This window comes from Mirounga leonina, unplaced genomic scaffold, assembly GCF_011800145.1.
Source record: "Mirounga leonina isolate KUSES-001 unplaced genomic scaffold, KU_Mleo_1.0 Mir_126, whole genome shotgun sequence".
In the NCBI taxonomy this organism is placed as follows: Eukaryota; Metazoa; Chordata; class Mammalia; order Carnivora; family Phocidae; genus Mirounga; species Mirounga leonina.
In genome coordinates this window covers 29,114,259-29,139,156 of record NW_023270314.1, presented here as the reverse complement: position 1 = coordinate 29,139,156, position 24,898 = coordinate 29,114,259, and the positions used below count along the sequence as shown (strand labels likewise).

The window sequence follows — 24,898 nt, the reverse complement described above, 5'->3', positions numbered from 1 at the left end:
CTTTTGGTTCTCCTGTTGTCACTTGTACAAGTAGCTGTCATACTGTCAGCCCTAAGGACCAGACTCTGCTCAGACACTTGGGAAGATGCAGCCCATATGATCACCCCACGTACTTCTCTCCACCTCCTGGCTTATTTCCCGTAGCATCTCTTGGCTCTGTACGTAAGGTCCTAGGACATCGTACGCTGGTCCTTACCCTCATACCACACCGGTCCCTCCTGCATCCTCTGCAGCCACAGGATGCGTCAGCCTCTCTTAAGCAGGAAGTTGTGTTTCACCTTTTGATCATCTACCTATTTCCCAGGGGTGCTTTTTTCCAGCCATCCCACGATCTGTACTCCTCTTCTGACAACTCAGGGTTCTTCCTTCTCAACTCTTCCCCTGTATTCCTTCCTAGATGAAAGGCAGACTCCGTTTGTGGGGAGACATGCACATTTTGAAAGCCTGGGAAAGAGACCCCCCCAGCCCGGGACCTGGTTTGGTGGGTTGGCTGAAATAGGGCTTTAGAAAGTTGTCAGTTCTCATTCAGCTCCGTTTGTGTTCTGTGCCGTAACAATAGCTGCTTCCTCCGCATCAGCCAAGTGACCATGTCATGCAGTTGGTCTTCGGGAGCCTCCAAATTGACAGGACGGTGCCCGCTTGTGGCTCTCGGCACAAGCACACATATTCCTCCCGACCCAGTCTCCTCACTTGCTTGATGAAGCAGGAAGAGGTTCAAGGTTTTACCAGTGGTGGAGGACGGATCAGCTGTAATACATCACTTTTGCTTGCTATCCAAAGTATTACCTCTACACCCTGAAGACAGTTCTAAACAGTAACTGAGAAGGCTTGTCGGAGTCCAGAATTAAAGCAGCCAAATGCTCTCTGTGCAGTTCTTTACGGGGAAGAGAACTTAACAGTAAATAGCAAGCACTGTTAGCACTGCATCCTCAAACCAGCTTAGTAGGAGGGTAGTGACAGCCCCATTTCAGAGTTATGGCCAATAGGGCTCCCAGGGATTTAATGATGATGTGGAGAAAAGTAGGAACAGTAGAAATTGCCAAACTCGCTTTTAGAAGTGTTTATTTCTTTTTTTTCAAGTGAGCAAAAAAAAACCACCAACAGCAAAAGGGCAAAAGCAGACACTGTTTTTGAAATCAGCTGTGTCAGCAGAGTCCAGTCATTTTTATTTGTGGTTCCCAATCGGTTAAAAAAAAAAAAAGTTTTCAAATTTGCATCTGGGTCATCCAAGATCAATAACAACTTGCTCTAGTTTAGGAACATGAAAAGAAAGAGTATTGTTGACTAAGTATGGTTCACTAAAGCAGTTCTTTTTTGAGTAGGTGGGCCATCTCAAAAGAAGCTCTTATAATGCTCTTCCCCCGCACCCTGCACTCCCCAGTGTCTTGTATAGATCAGTAAAAAGCAAAGTTTCCAAAACAACTGAAAGGAAAATAACTCCCAACTCTCAGCAGAGTGAGCTGCCTATGGGGAAATGAAGACCCGTGGGAAAAGGGAGCCCAGCCCATCTCGTCCCCTGCTGGAGTAAACACCTTCACCTAAGGTGTACAAACACCTGCTAAGCCCGTTGGAGCAAACTGGCTTTCACAAGGAGAAAGACCTGCATTAGGAGAAAAGTTCTTAGGACATCTGAGTTCTTAGGACTGCTCAGAACCTGCTCTCTCTTCTACTACGTGGAAAGCAGCAAGACAATGTTATTTCTGAAACAGCATTGCTGAACTACTGTAACCCTCAGGCACACCCATGGAAAAGAGGCAAAGGCTGCTGTTTGCTCTGATGGTGAGAGGGGGCCAGTCCCTTCTGCACACTCCGTGATGGGGCACGCTAGGGCATCATCCGTATCTTCCAGCCCAACTGTGCATCTGCACACCATTGGAGGTTGTAGTATCTTCATCTTTGGGCCACATCTGTTAGCTGGAATTTTCTTAAACTTCTTCACTGACCAGTTACAATGCTTCTAGAGGGATTCTTCTGAAATGTTAATCACGTTCCCAAAGGAAAACTAAACACACACTCTTTAAATACTCTTCATTTTCCTAGAGAATTTTGTTGCATTGTTGACTTTTTCCCTAAAGGGGAGGGTAGGGGGAGACCTCTTCTTTTGCAGGGTGCAATATAAAAAGCCAAGTAAGCAAGAAACAGAAAACAAAAGTGAGGGATTTTTTTTTTGTTTGGTTGCTTGGTTTGGGGAGGGGAGATGGTGTGGAGGTTACCGTTGGGACACGTTGTCTCTAAATACAAACCACGCAACAGGAACAACTGCTTTTCCTGTTTTCCAAGACAAAGAGAGGACTGCAGGGAAAAACCTCCCCCCGGAGTTGCCTGTGTGAGGGTGCAAACGGCTCCTGCAGCCTATTCCACAAGTAACAGGTATTCCTTCAGGGAAGCTGGCAGTGGAAGGCCCTTCACCGCATCTGGGAGGTACTGGAGTCCCAAACTCCGACGCACAGCATAGCGAGAGAGTGTTTTTAGAGTTCCTGGGGCTGAGCACAGGACAGTCAGTTTTTCACATAGCTGCTGGTCTCTGGCCACTTCTCGTGGCATGGTGCCATTCTTCCTTAATTCAAAGTGTCCAACAGCTCTGTGCAGGAGCTCAAAGCAAGAGTCTTCTTTCTCTGTTCCAAGTCCCCTGACTAGCAGAGCTACCAGGCGGGAGATGGGCGTCTGGCCTTTTAGGTTGATGACTCTGACCTCTGCACCATAATCAAGAAGGATGCTGACGCTCTCAAGGTTTCCCTTCATGGCGGCCCAGCTGAGCGGGGTATCATTGTTATAATCCAGGGCGTTGACAGAGGCCCCACTCTCTAGGAGGGCCCGCACACACTCGGCATTGTTCTTAAAGGCTGCCCAGTGAAGTGGGGTGTCTCGGTTGCCATCCAGTGCATTGGGGTTTGCACCATACTCCAAGAGGACCTCCACACAAGCCTCATCTTTCTCAGCTGCATAGTGGAGGGCTGTTCGGTTGTAACCATCCAGGGCATTCACCTGTAAAGACGGAGGAACTATATTACCGTAGCTAGACTACCGAGAGGAAGATGGGTGGGCAAAAGCAGCTTGCGTGTGTTTATCCAAGACCTTTGCTATGTCATGTTCTGAATATAAGAGTCAACAAACAATTCCCAGCGAGTCTTGGTGATCAAGAGGAGGTATGACAGGAGCTTAGGGGCAAATAGGAAGAGAACGGCCTCAATACGATCGGCACTCTATTCTGTGCATTGATTAGTTGGCCTGCTTTATTTGGGTTTTTGCTATGTTCTTGTTTATGATTCACTAGGATCTCTACCATGGGGGAAGGGGTAAAAAAAGAGAAGATGAAGTCTAAATCCTCGTAACTACTCTGGAAGATATTTATTGGAAAGTTAGCTTGAATATATTAGCCAGAGTAAAGGTTCTGGATTATTTTACTTATCCCAACTCACTCTGTCCTGTGGCTAATGGCAACCAGACTGAAAAATGAGGCCAAACTCTGCCCATGTAGTTTTGCTGTGTTCTTTAGCCGTACAGAGAGGCTCAAATTCTGACTCCAATCAGCGCCCTTGCAAATAGACGCCGTGCAGTCACAAGAGGACCTTGATAAAAGCCATGTAAAGGGAAGATCACAGATCTTCCAATGCTGGAAAAGCAGCTGACTTACTGAAAATCAACATTACTTATCATTTCTGAAGGCTGCAAAGACTTCAAAACCCAAATTATATCTAGCATATTATCTTCCCCTCAAAATGCCATAAAAATACCCTGGAATATTTAACTGAGTTCAACTTTCTATTTAGCTAAAGACTTTTTTCCCCCAGGGTATTTTCGTCATTGATATTAATCACTGGCTTTCATTTCAGGGTCCCTCCCAAGAGTGATGGAAAAGATAATGACAAGTAGAGGACAGCATGGCCGTGAACAGCATGGCCGTGTGGAGACGATGGTGCTGGGGGCTGGCACCTTGGGCTTACTGACCAATGTGTTTGGGGCCTGCACACCAGCTTCACGGCATGTCTGATTCCACTTAGCGCCTCAGCATCTGCAACTTCCAGATTGCTTACAAAGAGTCAAAACTGCTTATTTATTTATTTAACAAGCAATGACTTAGCAATTACTACATGCCAGTGTAAAACTAAATACTTGACAACCTTATGAAGAAGATACCATTATCATCTCCATTCTATAGGTAGGGAAACTGAGGCAAAGAAAAATTAAGTAACTTGTTCAAAGTCACAAGAGCTGGAAGTGACAGAGCTGGGATTCAAATCCATGAAGTCGGGCTCCAGAGTCCACTCTTTTAATCATTCACTACACTATGCTGCTTCCTGCTAATGCCAATATAAATTAATCTATGTTTCTTAAGATACATTAAAAAGAAGATAGGAACAAGACACGATAAATGGATAATAATGAGTGGGCAGAAATAGCCCCAGTAGCTACTTCTGAGGAATGGATTACCTAATGAGATCTATCTCCCAGTAACGGTGGTATTAGAAGTGCATGTCCGGTAGCGGGTTGTCAATGGTTTCCATTTCATCACTCCAGGGGCCTCTGTACTTAGAGCACCTGCACAGTCAATGGGCAATGAGAGGGCTGAATGGAAAGGTAAACAAGCCCAGGAGGAAGGCTGGGAGAGAAAGGGGAAATAAAACTCCCTCTTCCTGGAGCCACGGACAACTTAAGAAAGAAAGGCAAAGGAATGAAATCCTTTGGATCACTGTATGTATTTACCATTACATTTTGCTTTAATATTGGCCATGCCAATGTTACCACGGGCTAGAAGGTGGGAAGAGATGGGAGAAAAGACAGAAATGTTAAGGAAATGCGAAGCTCAAGCTTCAGTGGGTCCGTCACGTGACAGTGTTAAAAAGTTTTACCTGCGCTCCCTTTTCCAGGAGTAACTCTACACAGTCAGCATCTGACACCATGCACGCACAGTGCAGGGGCTTCAGGGTGCCATGGGTACAGTTCACATCTGCTCCCTGCGGGCGGAAGGAAACTCCGGTCAGCGTGCTCGGCTCTGGCTCACTGCGCAGGATGAGAGTCAGAATGGAGTCCGGCGGGGAGGAGGGCTCTAGCTCTGACCGCACTCTAAACATACGACTGGTCCCGGTTTCCAGTCCTGTTTGTTAAATAATATCCAAACCAAGAGAATACACTGAAGATGAAGGAAAGGAACTATCGATTCCTTAGACTGAATTATTATGTTTTTCCACAAGGTAACTTGCCAGATGGTCATCTGGACATCACTGAGGACATGACCTCATGTGTAAAAGCAGTGGGAAACTTAGCATCAGGCAGGAAAGCTGGAAAAGCAATCCACCTTCTACGGCCACCAGGCTCTGAAAAAGTCAGGAAAGTGAGTCTGTCAGACTGAAACCAGGAGAACTGGCATGCTCTTTCTGGCATTCAACAGATGACCATCATTAATAGTAAGGTCATCTTAATGTTATCTTTTTGTTTATAAACATCTTCAAAGTAGCCTCTTAGCATCGGCATTCTCTGCTACCTAGACCCTGCTGGTACTTCTGTTTCAAATCTGATGAAAGGAGATGGGGATCCTACAGGCCGACCAAAGTTGCTGAATGACTCAGCAGCAGAGCTAGAATTAGAACGTGACAAACTTCCTACTGCTGAATCCTCTGGTACCGCTTTTGCTGAGAACAAGCTAACGCTGTAGGACTATTTCTTCTCAAAGCTGCACCCAACTTCGAAGCAGCTATAGAGCTCCAGGCAGTAAATAAGGATTCCACAGTTGTTGAAAAGAACGTACAAAAGTAAGCATCTGGATGCATTTTCTAGGGATCAAAAAATTACCCTGTAACTTCTCTTCAACAGGAGTAACATTTAGAAAAAGATAGCAAAGACCAAAGACCATCTAGGACACTAGTCATATAACAATTGCTGAATAGCAGTGGTTAGACGTGTTAAGATGTTTTCTTAAGTCAAAAATTACCATGCACTTTAGGGGCTGTTGTCAAGATAGACGGCAAGTGATATCTCTCCATGTAATTATTATAAACCACAAGGATTTGAAAACCACTTCTGCTTTGCTCATCTCCTTCCTCCCTTAGTAAAACATGTGTAGAAGACTTTGAGCTTGCTGGATCCCATATGTACCATATCCAGACAGAGATTTTACAAAGAATGTGAGACTAGGGTTAGGTAGAACACATTTCCTGAAGAAAATATCGGATGCACAAAGTGAAAGGGAGAAGGAAAGAGAAGCAAAACACAAGGAAAATGTATTTTCATAGTCAAGCTAATGCATGTAAGAGGACTGTAAAAACTCCTTGTGATCTTGTGCCGAGTCAATGATACAAATCTGTCATCTATTACGATTCCCCAGGAACTTTCCCGCTTCACCTCCCACAGGACTCTCCGTCAATCCAGCACACTCACCCCTCTGATGAGGTCCTCTACATTATCATGTGGGAAGGAACGAATGGCAGCGATTGTTCGGATTAAGCGCTCTGAGAGGGAGTATTTGCTCTGAATGCTCTGCATAATATACCACATACTGGAACTCATCAAGGCTCAGAGTATGTTCACATGCTCCAAACTGCCTGAAACAAAGAAGTTTTAGGCATACACAATATCACTGAGCACACCTGTCCCTAGGATTAGGAGTTCTCTGAGGCCTTCCCAATAGTAAAAGTGGATTTCAAAGAGATCAATGATTAATATTTTTTCTGAATCATACATAGATTGTAATAGCTGCTTAGGGAGCTGGGTAAACCCAGATGAAAATGCTCTGACCCTCGGCACCTCAATTCTACATTCTGAACTAGTCTGGAACAAGATTTCCCCAAGAGGCCCAAGACCCTCATGGAGCTCTGTGTAGTTTACAAACAAGACTAGGCAAGCAAGGGGATTTTTTTAGAAGTCTGAAGATGCCACGAAATATTCTTTCCCACCTCTGGATTCTGTGGTCTTCACTATCACCATCACCTTTAGCTTACTTGTTGTATTTGGCCCTGCAGTATATTTATATTCATAGTTTCTCCTCTAAATTATAATCAATTAGAAGGCAAGGTCCCTGTCTTCTATGTTTTTGTTCATGTAAGACCAGCCACAGAATCTCACAAAAAGTAGGTATTTAATAAATACTGGTTGATTGACTAAAGGCTATACAAGTGATCGATACCTGTGTGAAGAGAGGGAAAAGGCTATGGAGGAAATACATCTATGTTAACAATGACGAGGCATCAGATTAAAATGTCTTCAGTAAAGAAAAAAATGGGAAATATCTGAGGTCATATTTTAAAATAAAAATCTCAAAAGTATCATTAGTCATGTATATAAAATTAGAAAAAACTGCAAAGTTCATACCAATGACATATGCTTGTGGTTGTAGGAAAATGAGATTTAAGAGTGCAAAATGAATTAAAGATTTTAATAACTGGCCGTTCATGACAACTGAGAAATGGACTTGGGCAAATAGATGTTCATTGGACCGAGAGTTCTAGCATGGAAGAAAATAATGCAATATACTTAAATTTAACTGATAAAAGTTTTGGCTGTATAAGAGCCATATACTAGTTGGGGAACATTTAAAATTATAGCAAACAAGGTGGAGCATTTCCATGAAAAAGCATATATCAAAAACTGTAGAGAATATATAGTATGCAGTATCAGCTCTCTAGGAATATGTGTTCTTATTGAACTGTAAGTTCCTTGGCAGTAAATACAGTGTTATTTTCAATAGTTCCTGGCACATGGCAGGTTCTCAATAAATATTTGTTGAATTAATGTAAAGATTATTACTTTAAATCCTAAAAAGTTCACAACTTGCATAATTAAATATGTTATGCATATGAGGACTACTAGGGTAAAAAACCTAAAATTATTTCGGTCATTTCACACTACATAATTTTTGCTTTTCGTAATGGAGTATCCCCTTATGCATTATGTAATATACTATAAATTTGAATAGTTTCTATTTTGCTAATCAGTAGCCATTAATCTGTTTAAACTATATACAGTATTAATTAATAGAATGCAGGTTAACAATGTTCAATTCATAGGTATCAATGATGCATATTGGGCATTCTTCTCCCCTACGTTATTATGAATGAATAAGCTTACACACTTGTTTATATGTCTCTCTGAAAATTTCCAGATAGTTTAGACTTGGCATATGTTTTAATCCAACAGCCACTAAATGAAGGGACAAGGGTCTGTATCTTATACTTCTTTGTTGTAAGGGAAAAGGAGAAAAAAGCAGAGGTGCATTTGAATCAGAGATTGCAAGAATGGGGGCAGAAGACAGAACATCTAAAGTGGAAGGCTTAGACTGAACTGGTTCTGGTTCTGTTAACCGTTTCTGGGCTACGATAATCTGCAGAAACTAAACCCTGCAATCATTTTCAGGGCACTCTTGGGACTCCAGGCTAAGAACTCCTAACTCAGGACATGACCAATGGTTCTCTGCTGTTGCATCGAAGCTCCTGGTGAAGAGTGAAACTTCGGGGGCATACTGACAACATGCACTGTGGGGATGGGTCAAGGAAACATAAGCTTGACCTATCTCCAGACAGCAGCCCGTGCGCCGTTTGACCCCACGTGGCCTCTTTCCTCTGCTGGAACTGAAAGCCCTCTCTCCCCCGGTTTTCTTTAACTTCGGATCCAGAGAAAACACCAAAGGGTTTTCTATTGCGATGCTAGAAGCAAAGTGGGAGAGAGGCGACATTCAACACCTTTGGTGCTAGTGAGGCCTTGGCTTCCGCCCAGGCAGGGCAGACCGTCAGCCCAGCCAGAGGCGCCCCCAACCCCACCACACCTGCTGGGGCGAGGGGTGGGGGCGGCTCGCGGCAGCTGCGTCTTGCCGAGCCAAAGAGCCGAAGGGCAAGGGCACGAAATGCGAGGACGTGTGGTGTCACTTTCCGCAAGGGATCCGCAAAGATCGCAGCAATGCCGGCAGGTCTCCCAGAGCGGGGGGTGAAAGCAGGTCGCGCAATCTACGCCGGCGGAGCCCCGGAGGCTAACCAACCCCCGCCCTGATTCCCCCAAGGCCGGGAACCCTGTCTCTGCCTCGAGGACTAACGAAACCCGAGCTGGGAATGTAGAAAGAGCTACTGGGCGTAGTGCCACGGGTTAAGGAACCTGGCCGCAGGCACTCCCGCAGCGAGGTACGCACTCACCAAACCGCGGGGCTGAGCTGGGTGGTGAAAGCCGCTGTCAAGGTGTGACCCGGAAGCAGAAGTTGTTGTCTCCAGCGGGCCCCTCTGTTTACAGGATGTGAAGGGTGACTGGCATGGGTGCCGGCGCACCGGCCAATGGCTGCAGGCGGGGTGCGCCTGCGCAGACTCGTGAGGCAGCCTCCGTCCTACCCAGGTATAGTTAACAGATTACTTCGTTTGCCCGCCAGAGGCTTTGCGCGCAGGCGCAATGTAGCGCTCTGGGCCGCAGCCCGGCAACTGGGGGCCGCCGCGGTAGGCAGAAAGCTCACCGGCCCCGGCTCTTGGGCCGACCCTGTGGGGCCGCGCCAGTACGGACCAGACCTGTAGTGGGTCCTTCCGTGCCCTCCGCTGCCTCCCACTGTCTCTAACTGAGGTAGGGCCCGAGCACCTCATTTCGAGATTTCTAAACTCGCTACACTTGATCAGTTGCGTAGGAGACGAAACTGTTAGTAAGAAGTGTTTGGGGAAAATAAAAGAGACTTCCATCATTATTCGTAATATTGGAACGCATATATGCTTTTCTGAACCCTCCTGGATACTGTCCACCCTCCCTCAAAGGGAACTATACCGAAGATAACCACCCAAGAGGTGTAGGAGCCCAAATGTTGAAGACTGAAAAAGACGTACATGCTTACAGAACCCTTCCCACCCGGGAGAGGCTGACACCTGTCAGTGATGTACTTTCCATGCAAAGCGTAAACATTCGAAGCCCGCAGCACGTAGTGGGCAGGTGAAGGGTGAAGCAGCCCACCCGGGACGACTTTCAGTGCCGAGATCTACCCGGCAGCCTGTTTAACAAAAAACGCCCCGGCACAAGCTCCCCAAAGCGCGTTCTAAGCGACACAATCGAATGAGTTTTAGAGGAAAGCAGGGCCCAGACAGTTCATGAACATCCCCAAGGGGATGATGAACTGGAAAAGCTCATGCCTTGTCTGAAGAGTGAGCCTCTGAGTTCCAAACTCAAAAGATTTTTGCCATGCAGGAATGTGTCCCCCACCTCCGCCACTCTGCTATGGTGAGACTGTCCAGTTTTTCAAAAGAAGCTGAAATCCAGATTTTCAGAAAAGTGAATCCTCCCCAGTTGCAAATATTGGCAACATTAAAAAAAAGAAAAAGAATCATTTTGAAAGCAGGCAACATTCAGTCTATAAGCCACCAATTCCACACTCTGAATTAAAGGCTGCTTTGGTCATTGGCAGCTCTATGGAAGAAGGGCTTAGGGACAGCCCTCTGATTGGGATGGAGTCCGGGGAGTTGACTTGAGGCTGTAGCTACGTATTAACTACATTGCTTTTAATTCATAGATTTACTTAGGAAAGGTTGAAGGAATCCGAATGACATGTGGAGGCTAGACCCTTCCTCCCCTCCCCCCAAGCTACCCTAAGGCATTTGATCAAATTCAGTGAATGGAAACAGTTTGATTCTGTGCCCATTGCTTCTAAACCAGAAATCTATATTATTCTCTAGGGCTCTAGAGAATGTTAAACCTTCAAACACAAGGGCAAGAGATAGCTGTGTGCTGATCCAAAATGGGGAAGTTCATCCTGTGAACCCAAGTCCTTCCTGGCCACCAGAAGGGAAGATCATAGATAAATCAAGCCACTACGTGTCTTGTCAGACCTAACCTTGTTTCAGTCAGTACCTCTCAAACTCCCACCCCTGTGTCTAGAACTGTGTGACTCACGTTAATACCCCAATGGTATATTCTCCCTGGAATTCCCTGGAATCCTACTTGGCTGGGGAATTAATGAGGTGAGAGGCAGATGTGTAATAAAGTCCACTGCATGATGCACTGGGCCAAGGTGTGCTAGGTCTCCCTCTCTCTAGACCCAGTAAGATGATGCTCTACTTGGCACCACCCATAGCTTCCTCTAAGTAGAGCACAAGCTTCAGACAACTGACCTATTGAGGGGTTGGTGACTGCCTCTCTGGCCTTCATTTTATTAAGTCTAGCTCTGAGTCTACCACTCGGTCTTGGAATATCCACTGCACAAAAGAAGGAGGTCCCCACGTGTACACAGCAGAAATGATAGGGTCAAAGGATGCAGCAAATGAAAATAGTGCACCTGAGTTTCCCTGCCTTGGCAGCTTTTGTTCAATGTCAGATGGCACCCAGGTGGAAAGAGAAACCAGAGTACAGAAGTATAGAAGTCCTGGCTCTGAGATTGATAGTTACTTCATCCCATTTCTTTGGGCATCAGTTTTCTCATTTGTCAAGTGAGAGCATTGGCTGAAATGATCTCTGAATATCTTTCTATTTTTATGATATTTCTACATTTCTATAATTCTGAATCTATTTAATTCCTAAGCAAAAATTCCTGCTTCCAAAATTTTTACTCTCTCATCAGATAAGAATAGCTTTATGGCTATCATAATACTACTATATTAATGGGACCTGTGAAGGCTTAATTATGAGATGCCAAAGTCTACATAGTTCCCATTTCATTTTTGCTTCTTCTGGTGCTCCCTTTCTAAAGCAGGGTAAAGACAGTGCCGATTCCAAGCTTCAATTTTTAAATGTTATTTGTGTTACATAAATGTTCAAGCATACTGAAAAAACTAGAGAGAATAGTACGATGAACTCCTTCTATCCATCATCCATATGTTAACATATTAACAGTTTGCCAAATGTTTTAAATCTATTTTTTTCTTTGTTGTTTTGTACAGCGTTAGGGTTTCTGAATAGACTATTCAGATAATATCCACAGTTCCCACAGTTTGGGCGGAATTTTTTTCTGAGAAGTTTTGATTTGACATCCTACACATTTTCTAAAAACTTGAGCTATCTCATGTCTATCCATTTCTTCCTTGAAAAACTATGAATTTTTCCCTGGGTTGTCTATTTCCTCAAAAGTTCTTGATTGGTAAATGTTAGGGTGGATAAATTCTGGGAGACTCCCAATATCTTATAAATATAGAATGATTAGTGTCCCAAAGAGACTCGCATAGGCCATCTATACGGATTATTTCATAGTGTCTGAAAAATCTACTTCACAATCAAAGGAGGTTTCAGATCTATTCATTCTTACATTTATCAAACATTTACTGGCACCTACTTTGTTCCAGGCTCTGTGCTCACATTGCAGGGCAGACAGTGATGGAGAAACATATTCTCTTATCGAGAGAGAGAACTAAAGTGAACTGAAATTCCAAAGACAGGAATAGTGGAATGCCTCTATGTACTGGTCCTTGACCTTGAAAAAGAAGTCAGAAGTTACATTTAAAAGAAAATTTGAAAAGGAGCTTTGGAAATAGAGCAAAGGAAAAGAAAAAAAGTTCAAAGAAATACAAGCCTTGTGAAACTTTTTTTACACTTAAACTTTGTCCTAGAAAAAGTAGTTCAGCAGAGAAAAGAACAGTATTAGTGTGCAGCAGGGGTAGTCTCCCAAGATGTGTCAACAGGATTAAGCAAGGACTTCTTTCAGAAACTGCTCAGAAGCAGACATGCTCCCAATATTTAAACTGTATTCTTTTTATTTTTCCTTTTAACTTTCCCCAAGGCTCAGGGAAATCTATGAATTGCTACTTTTTGAAAATTAGCTTTTAATCAATATTTTATTATTTTTTTGCCTCATAGGTTACCAATATTTTCCACAATTAGAATCATTTTAAAACATTTTGAGACTTTGTAGAGAAAGAATGCCTGAAGGATTTGGGGGGGATGCAGTAAAAAGAGAAATAACAATGTTAATGATAATATTTAAATTACATATACATAGATACTATTTTTCCAAGAATGTGGGCAGTTACAGCTAAATCACCTAGCAAACTGGAATAGACAAACTCTAGCAGGAGGGATTTCAAGATTGTTCAAGGAAGGGAAATTAACAGAGCAAATGCTCACTTGTCTGGTACCACTGGGTGGTCTAGACTGATCTGGAGAGTTCTATTAGCAAGGAATGATTGGATTCTCTGAATCAATTTCAGGGACTTAAGAAGCTTACTAACTTAATTTGAGAATTTTGTGCTCTCTTGAGGCCCATGCTATTTCTAGTAGGAGTAGGCCTCCCCCTAGAGGGGAAATAGAGAAATTTTCCTCAAGCTTCTTGCTCAGAATTCAGTAACAAGTTCTTTGTTCATTCACTCATCATTCGTCCATTCATTCAGTAAATACTATCACTGTGCTGTTCCTTATGATAGATGCTGAAGATACAGCTGAAAATAAGATCAACATGGTCCCTGCCTCCAGGAAAATTATAGTAAGTGTCAGAAATAAACATTAGGTAAAGAATCACAAAAATAATCACAGTAGTGATAAGTTCTATAAAGGAAAAGTATGGAGGATAATATGACCACTCAATGGAGAGCCTCAGCAAGACTGGGAGGTAAAGGAAAACTGCCCTGAGCATGAATTTGAAAAATGAATGGATATAATCAGATCAAAGCTGTCTATCAGAGGTGTAGGGAGTGGGCCCTCCAGCAAATGGTCAAGAGTATCCAAAGACTCTGAGAGGGAAAAAGCTTAGGAAGTTGAAAGAAGAGTATGAGGCCAGAATGATAAGGAAGCAAAGGGCACAAGTTAAGGCTGGAAAGGTACAGATGCTCCAGATCATCCAGAGTCTTGGTAGACATACTAAGGATTCTAAACTTTATCCCCAAAGAAGAAGCTATTGATAGGTTTTATACAAGTGACATAATCACATCTGTGTTTTCAAAGGATCACTTTGACTTTCTGATGAGTGGATTATGGAAGGAGCAGAGTGAAGATTAAGATAGGAAAAATAGCAATTAAGTGATCTAGGCAAGAAGTGTTAGGGACTTGGACTAGGGTGGTGGCCATATAAAGGGAGAGAAGTGAGTGAATTTGAAATATTTTAGGTCAGAATTGATAGGGCTTGGTGACTGACTACAAACTGAAGATGAGGGGGTATACCCTCATTGTTTGCCAACGACTCTTAGATTTTTACTGTATGCTCCTAGATGAATTACAAAGATAAGAACTTGAGAGGAAACAGGGGTGTGTGTGTGTGTGTGTGTGTGTGTGTGTGTGTGTGTTGGGGGATCTGATCAAAGATCAGTTTGTTAAATATTTATTAAGGCTACTACTAAATGTCAGGCACTGTGTGGTTGGCAATAGACACTGGAAGTTAAAAAGTGGAGGCAGTACAGGGTTCCTGTCCATTAGAAACTTTTGACTAATGGAAGATAATGATAACATTAATGAATTATTTCAGTATTATGCAGCTATATAATAAATGCCATCCAGTAGAAGCCCAGAAAAGAGACAACGTAGCGTAACCCGGGGTCTCAGAGAAAACTTTTTAAAGATTATAACTGAACAAAGTCTTGAAGGATTAGAAGAAGTAAATAAGGTAAAGAAAGCTGGAAGTTTTTTTCTTCAGGAAAAAGAAGGAATAGATTATTTAGACCAACCATCTGCTGAAAACAATTAAAATACTGGATAGAATATTTCTTAAAAATCTCCCTAAAAATTATCCAACAGGTTTCAAATAGGTTTTTTTAAAAAGAACTTCAAAAAGCTTTAATGAAATAAATATAACATTGAAACCAAAATCTGATAAAGATCGTACAAAAGAGAAAGCTATAGATGAATCTCATTCATGAATATCAATGCAAAAATCCCAAATACAGTATTAGCAAATAGAATCAAACAACATGATATGTCATGACCAAGTAGAAATTGCTTTAGGAATGCAAAGATAGTTCAATGTTAAAAATACATTGATATATTTATTAATATTATATATAAGAAGAAAAGTCTTGTGATTATCTCCATAGATTCTGGAAAAATATCTAAGAAGATTCAAGATGTATTCCTAATAAAAATAATTTTCAAAAGAGGAACAGAAGAGTATTTTCCTAACACATAAAGCATCTTGCTTGCCAGTATCTTACTATTTTTATGGGAAAACACTGGAGGCATTCTTGCTAATGTTTGAAACAAAACAAGGATGTCCACACTATTACTATAACATCTAACATGGTGTTGGAGGTATTTGCCACAGCACTGATACAGAGAAAGCAATTAGATGTATGAGAATTGTAGAAAATAAAATCATGTGTCTAGAAAATGAAAGCAAAGCAATGGGAAAACTACTGAAAATAAAAAGATAATTCAGTAAGATAGCAGGATATAAAAGCAATTGACAGAAGTCAGTAGGCTTCATACATACAGGAAAACTTTATAATACTCCCCCAAAACACAAAAGTAAACTTGAACAAATGAAAGACATACCTTAATTTGTAAATTTAATATAATTTCAGTAAAAGTTCTAACAAGTTTTTTGTTTTTTAGTTAGATAAATTGATTCTTTTTTTTTTATAATTTTGTTTTTTTATTTGAGAGAGAGAGTGTGCACCAGCTGCGGGGAGGGGCAGAGGCAGACTCCCCAATGAGCAGGGAGCCCAAAGCAGACTCCACACGGGGCTCAATCCCAGGACCCAGGACCCCAGGATCATTACCTGAGTGGAAGGCAGATACTTAACCAACTGAACAACCCAGGTGCCCCTAGATAAATTGATTCTTAAATTCATATGGAAAAAACTAAGTAAGACTTTCCAGGAAAAACCCTGAAAAGAAGAGCAATGGGGAGGGGCCAGTCTTACCAGACATTTAAAATTCTATAAAGCCTTCACAATTAAAAGTGTAGAATTGGTACATGAATAGAGAGTTACACTAATGAAACATAATAGAAATCCAGTACATAAAGTAATTTAATATATGATAAAGATATTGCAAAACAATGAAGAAACGGACTTTGTAATAAATGTTGCTGAGACAACTGGGTACCATTTGGACATAGGTAAAATTGGATTCATAGGTTATACTGCACACCAAGATAAACTCTGCATGGATTAGTTAACTAAACATGACAAAAATGGAAACCCTAAAAATAATAGAAGATAACATGGGTAGATTTCTATATAAACATCACCCATGGGAGTAGTTAGGAAAGCATTTCTGTGACTTGAAATCTAGAATCAATAAAAGACAAATTCTATTACATAAACATTTTTAAAAACTGCATGACCCAGATACCACAAATAAGGCTAAAGGCAAATGATTCACTGGACAAAATATTTGCAACTTAAACCATAGAAAAAAGTCTCCTTAATATAAAAAGAAAGCCTAGAAATAAAAAGATAAATCCAGTGGAAAAACAAGCAGAAGACATAAACATAGTTAAAAATTCATGGAAGTGGCCCTTAAAGTAGTAAGACATACTCAACTCATTAAAAACAAAAGAAGAAGCAAATTATATTACATTGAGATAGCATTTCTCACTGTGTTGGCAAAAATCCAAAAGTCTGAGAGCATGCTGTTGCCAAAGGTCTGGTGAAAGAGACATACTGATATGTAGAATGATATAGCCCTCAAGGAGGGGAATTTAGTACTATCTAGCAAAATTACAAATGGATGCAGTCACACTTTAACCCAGCAAGCACATTTACCAGACATTTAAAATTCTATAAAGCCTTCACAATTAAAAGTGTAGGGGATAAGTGTTTTCTAGGAATCTATCCTAAAAGTACATCTGCACAAATTTTGAATGATATATGCACAAGGTTATTCACTGTGGCATTATTTTTAGTGGCAAAATATCACGAATGCCATTAAGAGAGAGGAACTGAATAGTTAAATAAATTATAGTATATAGTGGACTAGTCATACAGACATAGGAATACTTCTTTGCATTGCTATAGAATGATTGTCATAATAATGTGAGGCAAGGTGTATGTGGTAGCTTCTTCTTGTACAAAATTAGACATTAAAGAATCATCCAGAAACTAATTAAAAATGGCTATTTATAGGAGGTGGGGATGGGAAACGAGGATCAGCAGGTAGGATTGGAAGAGATTCCTCTGAGTATACCTTTTTTTGTAGTTTTGACTTTAGAATCATGTAATTATTTTAAATAGTCAAAAAGTAAATTAAATCAAAAAGAGAAAAAAAGAGCAACCCCTAAATTGAAAACAAATTAAGTAAACCTAAGCGTGTGATTGGTAACACAACCAAAAAAAAAAAAAAAAGATTCAGTTCACATGACTTTTGAATGCAGGGCTTTGACCTTTCCTAGTGGGATTTATCCTAATAACAAAACAAACTGCGAAGAATCTTAAACTTCATTCTGTAGTTTTATTGTTAATACCAACACCGGTATCATGAAACATTTTATGTATCTTATAGGATAAAGCAAATAAGTTCAGTGTAAGAAATGATAAAAATGTAAAATCAAATAAGTTAAAAATCAAGTGTTTAAATTAAATCTGCAAGCTATAGGTATTTTGAAGAAGGTACTAATCTCACTGAAGAATATGAACAAGCTGAATGACGTAGAGCTATGGATGAATCTTTAAATGAGGAATCATAGAAGACCGTTCTTCGGTGCCTGAGGCTGATGATTCCCCAGAACACTTCTGTGAAGCTGATGACATTTAATATCCTGATACTGAATATGTAAATTGTCCTTAATTCTGAACATTACACAGTTATAAGAGACCAGATGCTTGGAAGATAGGGGATATCATCATCTATGAAGACAACTGTTTCAAGTCACAATTAAAAACCTTTAAATATTTTAGCTTCTGTTCGAGGGAAATGTGAAGAGAACATTTTTCACAGATGGTCTCCATGTACAAAACTACTCTCCAGATTGCCTGCAAGCATTAATGTGCCTCTCAGTGCAAGATAGCCCTCACAGTATACCTGTTTGGAAAAGAAATGAGGATGCCCATTATAGAATTTGACCAGTGTGTTTGATGGGATTTTCAAGAACTTGTACTTTCTCTACTTAAAAGAATTAAGGCCTTTATCTAAAGTGCTACCATTCTCTGAGCACCCAAATTTTCAACTATTTAGTGGAAATGAAGTTTAAGATTCAGAAGACAAAGTTACTCTTGGAAATACTTCATAAAGTTACATAATTTCTCTTGCATTTTTATAAGAATTATTATTTTTGTTTGGAATAGAAAAAGGAGCAAGCTAACTAAAGGCAGACTTTAGGTTGCATTATAGAAATGTTTCAAAAATTATGGATTGTATTTGTTGGTTTAAATGTCAACTGTGGGAAAATATTCAGAGTCAGGGTTTGGGCCCTGCTTCGAAGGCCTTTTCTTCAGAGAAATTGATAGCAAACATAGCAGAAAGTGGGCCCACTTATGAATTCCATCTAACCAGACAAGAAATAGTATCATTGTTTATTACAGTTGGAAGAATTTCTACAAGTGTGAAAAAAATGGAAAACTTCAGGAACTTGTTGCAAAATATTCATTAAAGAAATGAGTTGAGGGGCGCCTGGGTGGCTCAGTCCGTTAAACGTCTGACTTTGGCTCAGGTCATGATCTCAGGGTCCTGGGATTCAGCCCTGGGCTCCCTGCTCAGTGGGGAGTCTGCTTCTCCCTCTCCTCCCTCTGCCCCTCCCCCCACTCCTGCTTTGTCTCTCTCTCTCTCTCTCAAATAAAATCTTTTTTTTTTCAAATAAAATCTTAAAAAAAAAAAAATGAGTTTAAATGTGCCTGTCTCTGGACAATAGAGGCCAAAGAGTGGAATAGTAAGACAGTTTGAAGTCAAACCTCTTATATAAAGTCACTTCTATTAAAAGAGAATGATACTGTTTAAGTAGATAGTTTTATTCTGTGACTTATTGAATTTAAATATGTAAAATATTATTGTGAGTCAAGTAATATCTTGATTATGTGGCACAAATTTTAAGGTTTAAAATTGAACAAAATCATGATTTTCAAATTTAAAAAATTTTTTAATTTTCACAGGAGGAGATATAGCAAATTATAGACTATAGAAGAAAAGGTTAGAGAACTTGGAAACCTAGAAATAGGAACTATTTAAAATGAAGTACAGAGAGAAAAAAGACTGAAAAAGAAAGGATCAGGACAAAAGTGATCTGCAAAATATATCAAGCAGCTTAACACACATGCAACTGAAGTTTCAGGAGTTGGGGACTAAAAATATATTCAAATAAAAAGTGATGGCTAAAAAATTTCCAAATTTGAAAGTCATGAAATCTAGGCAGAATAAACTTAAAGAAAACATGCCAAGGCACATCCTAATCAAACTGCTACAAACCAAGGGTAAAGAAAACATTTCTAAAAGTAGCCGGGTAAAAAAGGCATATTACACATAGAGCAAGGATTGGTAAACTATGGCCCACTGGACAAATCTGGCCCACCGCTTGTTTCTGTAAATAAAGTTTAGTTGGAACACAGCCCTACACACTCATTTACATATTTGCTAGGGCTGCTTTGTGCTCCATTGGTAGAGTTGAGTAGTTGCAACAGCCTAAAAGGCTTTTATGGTTTGCAAAGCCTAGAAGATTTATTATCTGGCCCTATATATAGTTTAAATCCAAATATTAATTTTATTGATATTAAATGTAATTAGACTAAATGCTCCAGATAAAAGACAAAGGCTGCCAAAATGGATAAAAAGCAAAACAAAACAAAAATCTACTTATATCCTATCTACCAGAAATAATTAAAACTTAAGGAAACAGGCTGAAAGTAGATGAATGGAGGGATACATCATGCACCCTATTCAAAAGAAAGCAGGTGCAGCTATATTAATGTCGGTCAAAATTTAAGACAAAGCATAAGTAGTGAAGAAGAAAACCACCTAATAATAAAGATGATTCAATTCACTAAAAGTTATGACAATTAAAAAATTTAGATTACACTTATAGCATCAGAATATATAAAGAAAAATTTATGAGAAGGACAAATTCACAAATATAGTAGAAGATTATAATAACCCCTTGTTAGTAACTTGTAATATAAGCAGAAAAATCACTGATATAGAAAATTTTTATAAACAGCTTATAAATTTAAAAATTTGTGCTAATGGATATATCTAAACCTTGCATCCAACAAATGCAAAACATATTCTTTCATTATATATATATATATAATGATTATAAATAAAAACTTGTCTATTAGGCAAATTTCAACAAATTTTGAAAAGTTGATATTGAACAGGAGGTATTCTTCAACTACAATGAATTTAAGCTATTAATAACAAAATGACAATCCAAAAATTCTCATATTTGGAAATTAAGAAATATGAATTTATTCAACAAATATTTAATGCATGCTTACTATGAGCCAGGCACTGTTCTAGGCACTTGGGATTATATCAGAGAGAAGGTAATAATTAGAAGTCTGACATACCAAGTGTTGGGAGAGAATATGGAGTAATGAGAACTTTTGGCATGTTGGTGGAGTATAAATTATTACAACCACTTTTGAAAGCAATTTGATATTTTCTAGTAGAGCTGAAGATAAGCATACCCTATGATCAGCAAGTCCATCCATATGTATAAACTTTAGAAAAATTCTACTTTGGAAAAGCTTCTTATGTGTACCATGAGACATGTACTAGAATATTCATAGTAGTATTGCTAGTAATAGCCTACATTTGAAAACAAATGAACTGTCCATCAACAGTAGAGTGCAACTATAAATACAGATATTTATGCATTGTAGTATGTTCATATAATGGAATACAGTATAACAATGAAAATGAATGAAGCACAGGTACTCCAAAAACATTGATGACATTTACAAATTTCATGTTGTGAAAAATAAGCAGGACATAAAACACTAAAGATAACTTGTGATTCCATTCATGTAAAGTTCAAGAGAATAAAGTCCTTGTGATTCCATCCATATAATATTCAAAAACAGGCAAAATCACACTATATTGTGTAGGGATGTGTAAATGTGTGATAAACTATATAGAAAAGTGAAAAATTATTATCATGACAATCAAGATAGTGGGTACCCATAGGAAGGAGAGAGTTTGACTCCAGCGTGGCAGTGGGGGACTTTGGGGAGGGGAGTGAAGACGACTGCAGTATCTGTTTCTGTTTCCTAGATAGTGCTCTATTGCCTTTCTCAATTGTAAATGTATGTTTATTTACTTGTATGCATTTGTGTTATATTTCATAACCGATAAGGGTCCAAAAATAAAGGGAAAAAAAGACGAGAAAGGTGTTAAACATAGAGGACAGTGTGAATAAAGGTAGGGTGTGGCATGAAAGTGTGCTGGGTGCATGGGAACTATAAGCAGATTTGTGCATCTGGGAGGTAAACAGTGGAGCAGAAAGTGGTGGGGAAAAATGAGGCTGGAAGCTGTGGAAGCCTTTGGAACATTTAAGCTGGGCTGTGAAAAGGCCCAAATCTGAATTTTAGGTAGATTCCTCTAACTACTGCCAGGGAGAAGGATGCACAGGGAGTAGAGAGAAGGGAAGGGGCAGAGGCAAGGCTGAGAGAAAAGAGCTGTTACAATCCTCTGGGCATGAGATAGCAAGGGTCTGCAGTATGGTGTTGCTTATAGAAATGGGGAGGAGGAAATGGATTAGAGAAATATCTGTGTGCATTTCGGCAATCTTCCTATTTTGAAAAACAGTCACTTCAGGGCTCTTTTAACTCTGGGTTTGTGGTTAAAACGTGGATAGTATGGTGCCAAAATATCACAGAGCTAGTCTCGAGTATATGTTTCCTTCCAATATCTATTTCTTTCCAAGCTAAAATCAGACAGGTAAGACTCTCCCAGTTTTCAAGTCCGCCAAGCAATTGAGGCTCCTTCATCTCAGATATCTATCACTCTCAAGAAGCCCTTTAGGTAGTATAGATATTTTAACAACAGTGTTCTTCCAATCTATGAGCATGGAATGTTTTTCCATTTCTTTGTGTCATCTTCAATTCTTTTCATCAGTGTTTTATAGTTTTCAGAGTACAGATCTTTCACCTATTTGGTTAGGTTTATTCCCAGGTATCTTATGGTTTTTGGTGCAATTGTAAATGGGATCATTTCTTTAATTTCTCTTTCTACAGTTGCGTTGTGAGTGTATAAGAAAGGAACTGATTTCTGTGCATTGATTTTGTATCCTGCCACATTACTGAATTGCTGTATGAGTTCTAGTAATTTGGGGGTGGAGTCTTTTGGGTTTTCCACATAAAGTATCATGCCGTCTGCGAAAAGAGAGAGTTTGACTTTTTCTTTGCCAATTTGAATACCTTTTATTTCTTTTTGTTGTCTGAGTGCTGTTGCCAGGACTTCTAGTACTATGTTGAACAATAGTGGTGAGAGTGGGCATCCTTGATGTGTTCCTGATCTTAAGGGAAAGGCTCTCAGCTTTCCCCCATTGAGGATGATATTCACTGTGGGCTTTTCATAGATGGATTTTATGAGCTTGAGGAATGTTCCCTCTATCCCTATACTCTGGAGAGTTTTAATCAGGAAAGGATGTTGTATTTTGTCAAATAATTTTTCTGCTCTCAGTTTTTCTCCAATGAGGATGATATTAGCTGTGGGTCTTTCATACATGGCCTTTATGATGTTGAGGTATGTTCCCTCTATCCTTAATTTGTTTAGGGTTTTTATAAAACATGGATGCTGTACTTTGTCAAATGCTTTTTCTCGCATCTGTTGAGAGGATCATATGGTTCTTATCCTTTTATTAATGTACAGTATCATGTTGATTGATTTGCAAATATTGAACCACCCTTGTAGCCCAGGAATAAATCACACTTGATCGTGGTGAATAATTCTTTTAATGTACAATTGGATTCGATTTGCTAGAATCTTGTTGAGAATTTTTGTACCCATGTTCATCAGGGATATTGGCCTATAATTCCCTCCTTTAGTGGTATCTTTGTCTGGTTTTGGAATCAAGGTAATGCTAGCCTCATAGAATCTACATATGTAATGCAATCCCTATCAAAATACCACCAGCATTTTTTCACAGAGCTAGAACAAACAATCCTAAAATTTGTATGGAACCACAAAAGATCCCAAATAGCCAAAGCAATCTTGAAAAAGCAAAGCTGGAGACATCACAATTCTGGACTTCAAGGTATATTACAAAGCTGTAGTCATCAAGACAGTATGGTACTGGCACAAAAACAGACACATAGATAATGGAACAGAATAGAAAACCCAGAAATGGGCCCACAGCTATATGGTCAAATAATCTTCAACAAAGCAGGAAAGAATATCCTGGGAAAAAGACAGTCTCTTCAACAAATGGTGTTGAGAAAACTGGAAAGCAACATGCAGAAGAATGAAACTGGACCACTTTCTTACACCATACACAAAAATAAATTCAAAATGGATGAAAGATCTAAATGTGAGAAAGGAAACCATCAAAATCCTAGAGGAGAACACAGGTAGCAACCTCTTTGATCTTGGCTGTAGCAACTTCTTACTAGACAGGAGGCAAAGGAAACAAAAGCAAAAATGAACTACTGGGACTCCTCTTCAAGATAAAAGCTTCTGCACAGCAAAGGAAACAATCAAAAAAACTAAAAGGCAACCTACAGAATGGGAGAAGATATTTGCAAATGACACATCTGATAAAGGGTCAGTATCCAAAATCTATAAAGAACTTCTCAAACTCAACACACCCAAAATAAATAATCCAGTTAAGAAATGGGCAGAAGACATGAATAGACATTTTTCCAAAGAAGACATACAGATGACTACCAGATACATGAGAAGAGAAATACAAATCAAAACCACAATGAGATACAACCTCACACCTATCACAGGAAACAACAGATGTTGGTGAGGATCTGGAGAAAGGGGTATCCTCTTACACTGTTGGGGGGAATGCAAAATGGTGCAGCCACTCTGGAAAACAGTATGGAGGCTCCTTAAAACATAAAAAACAGAATTACCCTAGGACCCAGCAATTGCACTATTAGGTATTTACTCAAAGGACACAAAAATACTGATTTGAAGGGGTACATGCACCCTGATGTTTATAGCAGCATTATCAACAATAGCCAATTCATGGAAAGAGTCCAAATGTCCACTGACTGAAGAAAGGATAAAGATGATGTGGTCTATATATACAATGGAATACTAGAAATCAAAAAGAATGTAATCTCGCCATTTGCAACAACATGGATGGAGCTAGAGCGTATTATGCTAAGCAAAATAAGTCAGAGAAAGACAAATACCATATGATTTCACTCATATGTGGAATTTAAGAAACAAAACAAGATGAACATAGGGGAAGGAAAAAAAAGAGAGGGAGGCAAACCATAAGAGACACTTATCTGTAGAGAACAAACTGAGCGTTGCTGGAGGGGTGGAGGGGTAGGCTAAATGGGTGATGGAGATTAAGGAAGACACTTGTAATGAGCACTGGGTGTTACACATAAGTGATGAATCACTAAATTCTACTCCTAAAACCAATAATACCCTATATGTTAACTAACTAGAATTTAAGTAAAAACTTGAAACATGAAAAAAAAAAAAAAGAAGCCCTTTAAAAATCTGACTTAAATCCATCATCCACCTCTTGCCCTCACAGTGGATCAGGGAATGATGTTGCTGTCTATCCTCTGTACTATCTTCTTTCTAGCCTTTCTTTCTCTCTCACATCTCTGTTGATTATTTCCTTTCTTCCATTAGACCTTTGATTCAAATTATACCCCAGCATCACCTCCATGCTCCATCTCTAAAGAATCTTTCTCCATAATCACTGTTTCCAATGAAGAGAATTTCCCCCCAAACACTAAAAAAGTCCACAAGTGTGAAGCAGAGGGGATGTAGGTCTCCACATAGTCATTACAATTAAACACCAGGAACGTCAGTGTTCTAATCATGTGAAATTGTGGGCAGTCCCTGAGCTACTGGCAGCTTTCTGGGGGCAGAAAATATATAGAAAGGATGGGAGGTACATGAAGCCCTGTATCAGGCATCATGTTTGGCTCCAGAGCTCCAAATGGCAGTCTGTGGCCACCTACCCAGCAACCCT

The 24,898-nt window shown here is 39.9% G+C and overlaps 1 protein-coding gene and 1 pseudogene across 7 annotated transcripts; one reads left to right on the top strand and one right to left on the bottom strand.

Moving 5' to 3' along the window:
• Window positions 1-1,084: 1,084 nt before the first annotated feature.
• On the bottom strand, window positions 1,085-9,221 carry ASB8 (ankyrin repeat and SOCS box containing 8). 7 transcript variants are annotated; one of them, XM_035002786.1, is made up of 5 exons: window positions 9,117-9,208; window positions 8,500-8,636; window positions 6,376-6,539; window positions 4,851-4,955; window positions 1,085-2,985 (listed from the first exon to the last, which is right to left on the bottom strand). In XM_035002786.1, exons 3-5 carry the CDS (start codon window positions 6,502-6,504, stop codon window positions 2,353-2,355), a joined length of 867 nt encoding a protein of 288 aa, XP_034858677.1. In that variant the 5' UTR covers window positions 6,505-6,539; window positions 8,500-8,636; window positions 9,117-9,208; the 3' UTR covers window positions 1,085-2,352. The 7 variants fall into 7 exon arrangements, with proteins under 7 accessions (XP_034858677.1, XP_034858678.1, XP_034858680.1 ...); XM_035002787.1 differs by having other exon boundaries at window positions 6,376-6,535; XM_035002789.1 differs by lacking the exon at window positions 9,117-9,208 and adding an exon at window positions 8,756-8,772.
• An 8,162-nt stretch (window positions 9,222-17,383) lies between these two features.
• On the top strand, window positions 17,384-18,391 carry LOC118008508 (annotated as a pseudogene).
• The last annotated feature ends 6,507 nt before the right edge of the window (window positions 18,392-24,898 follow it).